Source organism: Macrosteles quadrilineatus, unplaced genomic scaffold, assembly GCF_028750875.1.
Source record: "Macrosteles quadrilineatus isolate MER2022 unplaced genomic scaffold, UCM_ALF_1.0 Scaffold_2__2_contigs__length_208266976, whole genome shotgun sequence".
Lineage (NCBI taxonomy): Eukaryota > Metazoa > Arthropoda > Insecta > Hemiptera > Cicadellidae > Macrosteles > Macrosteles quadrilineatus.
The window spans coordinates 200754104-200763899 of record NW_026542595.1 but is presented as its reverse complement, the minus strand read 5'-3'; the positions used below and the strand labels follow the sequence as shown (position 1 = coordinate 200763899).

Sequence of the window (9796 nt, the reverse complement as noted above, 5' to 3'; positions counted from 1 at the left end):
AAAAATATGCAAACCATACTTACCCTACCAATCTTACTAGAAAGTGTTTTTCACGATAAAAGATAAAGTTGTTCACATTTTTAATTCTTCACTTACACTCATACCAGTAAAAATTAACACTATGAGCTACTAGCTGGGAATTTAGAATGTGTGACCAAAGAAATACTGATATGATCATCACCAGTGGAAGATAAACGACGTATCAGTCATACATCCATCATTAAAGAGATAAGCCTGTCTGGTTTAAATACTTATCCATTAATTTTCAAGTTGATTTCCAACTAATTATAGATTGTTCAGTGTTAGTTTTTTTTTTTTTACTTGTACCTTGTATTTAGAAAGAAAGTATTGTGTTTATGTAAAATATCAGTATTTTAAAGGGAATTCTTACTAATTGTAAGCTAGCTTTTACATATGTCAAACATGTGAGAGACAATTTAAATCGGTTCACTGTGGAGTTTTAAATATTGAATTATTATTGATAGAAATTTTAGGCAGCCATCGTATAAATAGAATGTATGAAGATATGGAAACAGTTTGAAATAATCACACCAAAATTTTCAATTTTATATCTGAATACATAAAACGGTTGTTTAATCAACTTAATACAGTGCTACTGGTAGCTCTATTTGTACTTTTTCGTAACAAGTTCTAGGATCCTAACACAATAAAAATGGATGACACTGAAAAAAGTCCAAACCAAAAATTGATAGATGACATTGAATACACCAAAAACCTTTTAAAGGAGCAAAGAAAACTTGAAAGAGAGTCAGAAAGTTCCAAGTCTTGGCTACCAGACAAGTTTGACAACTCTAAACATAACCAGGGTGGAAGGTATTGGAATAAAAGGTATAAAACTCCATGGGAGGCTGGAGAAAGAAACTATGGAAATGAACGCTCAAGGAGAAAAAGCCCAAATTATAATAATTTCAGAAAGAATGATTTCAGACATCCGAATGATTTTTATGATGAGAACCGAGAAAATAAAAGACCTTACAAAGACTACGAAAACAAAACTTCTTATGGAGATGACGATAACAGACAGTTTCGTAAATCATGGAAAACTAATTCATATCAATCTAACAACTGGAAGTGGAATGACGGTAACAGGAATACGAGGTATAACGAGAATACACATTTTAATAGAAATTATACGAAATCAGATAGTTACGATAAATTTCCTAGAAGGTCTAGGGAAAACAGAGGAAGATCATATGATAAGTCATCATTTTCTAAGCATAGGGTAAAACAATGGGACCATGATAGTGAATCTGATTTTGAAGGGGCAGAATCTCAACATGATGGTTTGGAAGAGTACGAAGACAAAGAACATGCTAGAGACAAAAATAATGTTAGGTCAAACAATGACATTGAAGAAAACAAAAAAGAACCCGGTGAAACCCGTGAACAAGGAAATGAAAAAACTCAACAAGATGACAAGCTTGATAAGTTTCAAAGTTACGGAGAACCAGGTGATGAAAATAATGTAAAAAATGGGACGGTTGGGGACAGTACCCCCTCTGATAACACAGGAAGTAAAAAGCAAGTAAAATGGAAATTAGATAATGAACACGAAGAAGAACAATTTAGTGAAAATGGTGAAATTCCAAATGAGAAAACACAAGTGGAAAGAACACATACAAAGTTTGAAAATCGAAAACAAAAATTTAAATCCCAGGCCGCTAATGACATTTCGAAATGGGATAGAAGTGGTGATGATGAATTAGATGAAAATGAATTCAGAGGTAAAAGACAGTTCAAACAAAGATGGAATGATTCTAAAGAAAACCGTCCAAGCTGGAAATGGAGAGAAAGAGATCAGATTTCCCCCGGCAACCGCTATTCAAACTATAATGACAGAAGAGATTGGAAATCGAATAAATACAGAGATGAGTCAGATTTTGGTACAAATAAGGATCGAAGAGTTAAAAACTACGATCAAAAATCTCAGTACAGATCTGGATACTCAAAACTTGACGAAAATATATACAAAAACAGAGATGACATAAATCCTCGTAAAACTAGGTAAGAACAAAAAAAAACTTATTCTAAAGGGTCCTGAGTAGGGGTTTAAATTGTAAGGGAAAATATCAAGGTGAGCCATAATCACAATATTTGTGATTTTAATAATTTGTATGATACCCATTTAAAATATTAATATTATTTTTGTTATTGCTGAACATTTAATGCCAGTTATCAATTTTATTAAACCAATGTTAAAATTATTATTCAAAAGAGTGATACATAAACATAACTTTCCATTAAAAATAATTTCCACAATGCCTTCTTAAAAACCCTGCTCAGCCATAAAATAATTTAAGAAACAATAGAACATTAATTTGCACAGTATAAAATCTTTACAAAATACCAAACTAAACCATCTATTCAGTTTATAGGTAATAACCACAAACCTTTTTGAATAGTTTGGTAACACGTCACACGTACACTTTAAAAAGATAATTAAATCAATTAAATTAATGTTGTGTTTTATTCAGGCCAAGGCCAATGTCAATGGTTAAAAGACAGGAATGGAAAGCTCCTAGCACAAAATGGGGGAGTGGCGCACCATTAAAGCTTCCTGTGAAGTATATCTTCTGTCTGCCAACCTATAGAAATCGGTGTTTCAATCTGAAACAATGCACCAGAGAGCTGCTCTATCTGCATGAAAGACACACATGTACTAAAACCTGTCCAGATATTAAATACAGGTAACATAACATTTCGTCATGATAGAATTTAGTATAATATTAAGTATCAAACTTGAACAAAAATCTGAAATACCGGTGTGTTTGTTAAACACTCCTTTAAAAACGGAGGTTATATTAGTGAATAATTTTCAAAAAGTAGTTTAGTGGATTCCTGTATACAAATTTGATAGATTTATTTAGACCCTAAAGTAGGCATAGAATTGCATGAAGCTTATGGACATGGCTGACATAGTCCATGAACAGAGGGTGGTGCTTTTAATTACCTAAATGTAAAATACAGTAACATCTTAATCAAGCCAAATTCTAAGAATATTCTATTGTCAATTTAGCATATTTTATGCCACATACGCTATCAAGGGTAGTACATTTGTCATTAAAAAAAGAGGTGATTTTTCTTTTAATACTACGTACTATAGTACACACTATATACTAATACAGTACTATAATAGTGTACTTACTGCACCACGTGAACTCTATAAACTGGTTGGCCACAGCTGGGAAAAATGACATGTCTACTTTGGTATCCAAATACCTTGAGTTAAGCTTCTTGCTCTTTCTTAAACAAAATAAACTCCACTAAAACTAAAATACATAAATTTAGTGGTGTCTTTAATTTTTAGAATATTTTCGCAATTTAGTCCCATTACCAGTGATATTGGCTAATTATAAAATTCTCCTGGTAAAACTCAGGCAAGTATCTTTCAAGTAATAAACTAACGTTGCGTTATATTTAGAATAATACAAGATTCGTAGCTATTCTTGTGATAAATATTCTTTAAAAGTTAAAAATAGGCTTTACCTTCGTCACTGCAGCTCAAATTCTTGTTGGTGTAACTATGTAACTATTTGAGCTGCAGTGACGAAGGTAAAGCCTATTTTTAGTTATTATACAGCTCAGGGGCTAAAACATGGATTTTAACTTAAAAAGTTGTTTTTGGATCTTCGTTTTTTCCTCAACTCATCTACAGTTATTAATGGTGATGAACATATTTCAGTCGTTAACATGTTAAGACTTGGCCATACATTAAGTGATAAAATTTATGAATTAATCTACTTTTTTTCTGTACAGTAAATTATTTAATGTCCACCAGTTTCTTCATTGGAAACAACGGAACGGTGTATGAGTGCAGAGGGTGGGGAACTAGGCCAGGACTGCCAAAGCAGTACGAAAAAATAAACAAATCCAGTTTGTTCATCGCTTTTGCAGGGAAATACAATGGTAAGCATATTTTGCCAATACAAATTCCATCCCATTTAGTAATTATAATATAATATTACACTTCACAATTCATTATTGTAATAATGTGCACGATTATTAGAGTTCATGTCAATGATTGACATTGTTTATAAGAACGAAAATACAGAATATTTACAATAAGTATGAGGCAATTTTAATGATTTCTCGAGGATTGCGATTCAATTATAGAAAATAATTTAATTTTATAAAATGGGAATCATCTTCAAAAACTACACGAGCCTTTAAATTGGTAATCACTGTAACTAATTAAAAAAGTTACTGTTTAAATTCACTTATAAAAATAGGTATTTACCAATCAATTCATTGTTTTCTGTAACACAAAATAGTAGTTTACTCAACGATCGCAAGAGTTTTTACCACAAAATTAGAAAATTGAGAACTTCTACGAGTGTCGTAAAGTCTATTTACTTGAGTTGCGTTCACTGTCTTACCTACGACCGTTTTTTTATTACTAACAATCACTACTTGATAACTTCTAAGAAAGGTTCTATTTTCGTTTATAACTTCTCATTGTATAACTTCTCATTGCCACTGATAGTGGACGTAACGATTTATTACATTGGTCTTAACAGCTGATAAGTTGACATTAAAAATATTACAATTTTACATATTTTCTCTCAATCCTTGAACCACATTGGTCCATTAATAGTGCTGTAAAATAAACAAATTAATGCGTTAAGGTAAGCAAACAATGAGCTAGGCCTAAAGTGAATTACTATTCAATTCTAAGAACGGAATTGACAAGGGCCAGTTTAAAAAGCGGTTGAAAGTAAAATTATTTTACAGCTGTTTTTTTTACTTGCCTTTTAAATGCAGTTCTTAGAATTGAAAATATTCACTTAATAGTATTGTTTACTTACTTTACCCAGCCCGCCATGTTAAACTTCCCTATCCCAAGCGTGATGCAAGCAACGTCTTTAATTCACGAGTGAAGTAAAGTTTCAAAAACTTATTCAGTGAAGTAATGATACCCATTTAAATAACACGAGGTGTTAGCCCGTCCTACGTACGGGAATTCAGTAGTCAGTTAAAACCGTGTACAATTCAGATCGGCTAGTTTACACATATAAAGACAAAGTTTCTTGCAGTTTTAATGTGAAAAATCATCTTGTAAACAAATGTTGTGTGACCAAATATGTTTTTATTCCATCATAGGCCTATACGATATGCATTTAAAATCCGATAATTTTACAATAAAACAGCAATTCTGCAATTTTACGATGTGAAAAGCGTTGAAGTGAGATTTGCAGCCGATTCGCACAGACGCGCACTGATTATACTGTAAGTAGCCTACAGTAGAGAGAGTAATAGTCAATTGAGAAGTTTATAGACCTAGTCAACGATACCACCTTCCATAGCATACCTGCCTCTTCCATAATTATTATCACCACAATACAACTACTATACACAATTTCCAGTAGGTCTGAATAGAAACAACCTAAAATAAAACGATAATATCCAATAAAATTTCACTGCATTCATTGCTAAATAAATAAGCGTAAACAAAGAAAAGTAAAAACAATAACAGTTTGTTTTGAAACAGCTGGTTCAAATAACATTAATTTGAAAAAAAGAACTGGTCACATGTAGCAGGAATATAAAAAGTAAACACGCTAGTAAAGCTAATGACGTAATTTTCAATGTTTATTATCCATGCCGTTATGAGTTCTATCCTTGATAATTACCCACCCTCATTGAATAAATGTACATCGTAATTTCCCATATTAGTTAATTTAAACTAATATTCATGGTTGAAATAAAAGTGATATTTTCACGTTTGGGGGCGCTGATATAGGCGCCCCCAAACGTAACCACAACTGAACACGATTTCATAAAAGGATGGTTTGTCTAATCGCAGTATCCTAGGTCAATGTTGACGTTGTGTTCAATCTATGCCATCCATCTGTTTATCTTTGTATAAAACCCGGCTGAGGTTTTGGTGGTAATTTAAAATCGTGATTCCTGATTATTCTTGATCTTCTTTATATGACATCAATATTTCCGGGCCTAATCCAAACAAAGTTAAAGCAGACAAACATTAATTGTAAACAAAAAGAAGAATTAAAACATGTAAACATTGTTATTTTTCTAATCTTTCCTTGAAAAGTGTAGCAGTAAAATAATTTGCATTTATCCTTTTTTTATTAAGACTCGTGTACAGAGCCTCGATTTGTACTGTGGTTTAATTAATTTTGGTCAAAACTGTGGTTTAAACTGTGGTATAATTATCTCTACTAATCTTACTTATTTCCTATAATCAATGACAAAATAAGAGTAAATAAAATAACCTCATAGTTCCATAGTTTATATTTAACCAGCTGTTAGTTAAAACAAATTATATTGCTCTAAAACAAATCGAAGATTACAAAGATTGCTTTAAAAAATAATTTGAACATCCTAGTATTTTACTATGTGTGATTTAATTAATCTGTCATCCTCTTACAGAAGAATTGAACGTATCAATGATTAGCATTACACATAGTATAAATAAGTCAACCCTAAGTATGTCTTTACATTTTTATCCAAATGCTGAATTTGTGACACAAAAGCTGAATGTTTACAGCTGTTATGTTAAGCAAATTATTTTATGCCAAAAGCTAGTTTAGAATCTTAGCGTCGGCTGCTAGACTTTTTAAAAATTAAAACTTAATTTCTAAAAAACTGGGACCCTAAACTAAAATTATGGCTTCGACATTCCCTAGTTTTCAAAATTATCTTTCTTTCAACACAAAAATCATGAAAATCCGTCGAGTGGTTGATTCAGAATCGTGAAATAAAAAACACTGTTTCGTTTTATTATTATAGTGCTCAACTTAAAAAATATACCTCTATGGAGCCAACGACGTTCAGTGCTAGAAATCAGCTGTGCACTTGTCAAGAATCAATTTTCCTAACCTAGCTTTTGTTTATAAAAGAACGTTACTGTTAGACGATGAGTGAAATGGGTAATGCAAAATATTGTACATAACCCCCTGTATATTGTCGGGTCAGGTAAAAAATCTCGTACGTCCCACGATACGCATGAGCGTGTTTACATCACTTAGGTAAATTATGCAACTTGCTTCCGCTCGTTGCACAACATTCACCTGCGTGATGTAAAAACGCTCTTACTACACTTGGAAGGTAAATAGCCATTGTTAACACATTGTTAACACATAACAGCATTGTTGTTTTACTTTACAACACGAGTGACGGACCAATGAGGTTCAAGGGTTGAGAGAAAAGAAGTAAATTGTAGTACATTAAACGTCAACTTATCAGCTGTTAAGGACAATTTAATTGATTATACAATGAGTGAGGGGTTGGACAATGAATCGTTGCATCACAATCAGTGGCAATGAGAGGTTATAAACGAAAACATAACATCTCTTAGACGTCATGAGTAGTGATTAGGAGTAATTAAAAAACAGCCGTAGATAAACTAGTGTGCACAACTCGTGTAATTAGCTTTTAAGACAATCGTAGAAATTTTAAAGGCATTGGCCAAGGCTCATATAGATACCTTAAAAATGTTTTACTCGCGTCTTAAAGATTGTCTTTACGAGATCGATGCGTAAACTAGTATTACAATGCACAAGCCTTATCAACAAACATGTCAATATTATCATCATTTCATTAACTAACTCAATGAATCCTTTTCTTTAGAGTACAACATCCCAGACAAGATGATAAATGCAAGAGATTACGTGGTTGAGTACGGCCTCAGGCATGCACTGATAGACAAGAACTATGTCATACGAAGTGCTGTAGATCGCGCAAACATGTCCAGCTCGGAACTCGACGAAGGTCAGCGAAGTGATGACTATAGTGAGGAAGGACACGGCCAATGGGATGAGCGAAGAGATAGAATGAGTCATGACAGAAGAGACAGACGAAGTGACGAGCTAAGAGATGAACGAAGAGATGAGCGAAGAGATGGGCGAAGAGATGAACGAAGAGATGAGCGAAGATATGAGCGAAGAGATGAACGAAGAGATGAACGAAGAGATAGACGAAGAGATGAACGAAGAGATGAACGAAGAGATGAGAAAAGGGACGAGCGCAGTGATGTAAAGGATAAGCGAAAAGATAGCCATAAAGAAGAGCAAATATATAGTCAAAAGGAAAAGCACGATGAAGGGAAGAATGAAAAAGGAAATGACCTCATAGATACTCAAGATGAACAATCTGAGGGTGACAGTCACGGAAATGAGGATCAAAATGATCACGATGATCAAAAACACGATATTGATAAACGAGATGATAGTGAACGAGATAATGGGGACAAATATGATTGGGAAAAAGATGATGACTGGGAAAAAGATGATGATGGTCATCATGATGATGATGATGATAATTATCAAGATAATAAAGAAGGGGAAATCAGTGAAAACTCCGCAGGGTCAAGCTGGGCCGATGGTTTTAACAGTATTTCAACAATCTCCGGTAGCTCTGTGAAATCATTTGAATCCTACAGTTCCTCATGGGATGTAAGTTCAGGTGAACTCACTGATGGAGTCAAGATGGAGGAGATCAAGTAGAACACTTTCCAAGACTACAAGTAAAATAAATCACTATTGTATGCGTTAGATATTTTTATTCAACTAAGACTATCATAGCCTTAAGCTACTGTTTTTTCTATGGTGAAATCTTGTGAAAAATAAATGAAAAGCTTTTGATGAATAAAATAGAACTAAAGTTTGTTATGCGTTCTGTTGTTATCAGATTATTTATTAGCTGTAGTATTATGAAGAAATGCTTGTATCATAATGATGATTTCACATCTTCTGAAAGTAATTCTGTAATAGATATTACTGGAAAAATCATTATAAATTATAATTTTCTAAGAGTTCTCTGCCTTGTACATGGTTATGAGATAAAACAACACAATAATTGATGAACGAGTAGTACGCAGCACTTTTTGAAACGCCATACAAAATTACTTCAAAAAATAAATTGTTTTAAAATTGTAATAAAGTAGCTTGAATTTCTTCCAACTTAAAAGTTTAGTTTTTGTTGTGCTTAACGAAAAGTGCTTAAATAACGATAGGAGATAAGATGATACTATTTTACAAGGTCAATCATTGTAAAGGGAAGGTTCCTTTTAATTATCTTGAGGATTAAATTGACACTCCAGACATGTCTAGATATAATTCATCTCGGTTGGTTCAAACTAAGACCAAACCGTAAAATATCGATTAATATTAGACGAATATGTTCTTTAATAACTATTACTGAAACTATGTGTGTTCCTACATTTGTCTTAAACAAACTGTTTTGAAACATACCTTCACATTGACTACCATATTCTTAAAATGTATTTGGTCGTCACCAATTTATAAATAATAGTTGAGAATAAAAAATAAGTCACTTATAATCAATATTCTTAATACTAATTACTTAAGACCCATATACATATTTAAACTATACAAAATTTGGACAAATAAACCCTATGATTGCAATGAAAAATATATAATATATATAATATAGTACATTTTTCAATATATGGATTTTGTTTAAGCTACTTTGTTTAACATGTGCTATTCCTACTACAAAATACAACGATACATTTGCAGACAGATATAGATGGAGAGGGAAAGAGTACATAAACTACCAAAGAAAACAGTTTGTTAAAGTGACTTTCCAAATACAACTTCTTGAGCCGGCAAATGTTTCAGTACCTGCCTTGTCAATAGTTTATACATTCAGGTGAGGCAACAGAGAAACGACTTTTATCTCTTTGTTTCACATTACAACAAATCTATTTTTCATGATGGAAGTAGTTTTGTTACCTGACTGTTTGTATTCATATTCTTCGTAAAATTGAGAGTTTTGTTTTAGTTTTTTGTGT

The 9796-nt window shown here is 32.5% G+C and overlaps 1 protein-coding gene across 1 annotated transcript; it reads left to right on the top strand.

Moving 5' to 3' along the window:
• Positions 1-673: 673 nt before the first annotated feature.
• On the top strand, positions 674-8610 carry LOC128985276 (uncharacterized). The gene is made up of 4 exons (XM_054404666.1): positions 674-2025; positions 2496-2708; positions 3800-3927; positions 7612-8610. Exons 1-4 carry the CDS (start codon positions 674-676, stop codon positions 8484-8486), a joined length of 2568 nt encoding a protein of 855 aa, XP_054260641.1. The 3' UTR covers positions 8487-8610.
• The last annotated feature ends 1186 nt before the right edge of the window (positions 8611-9796 follow it).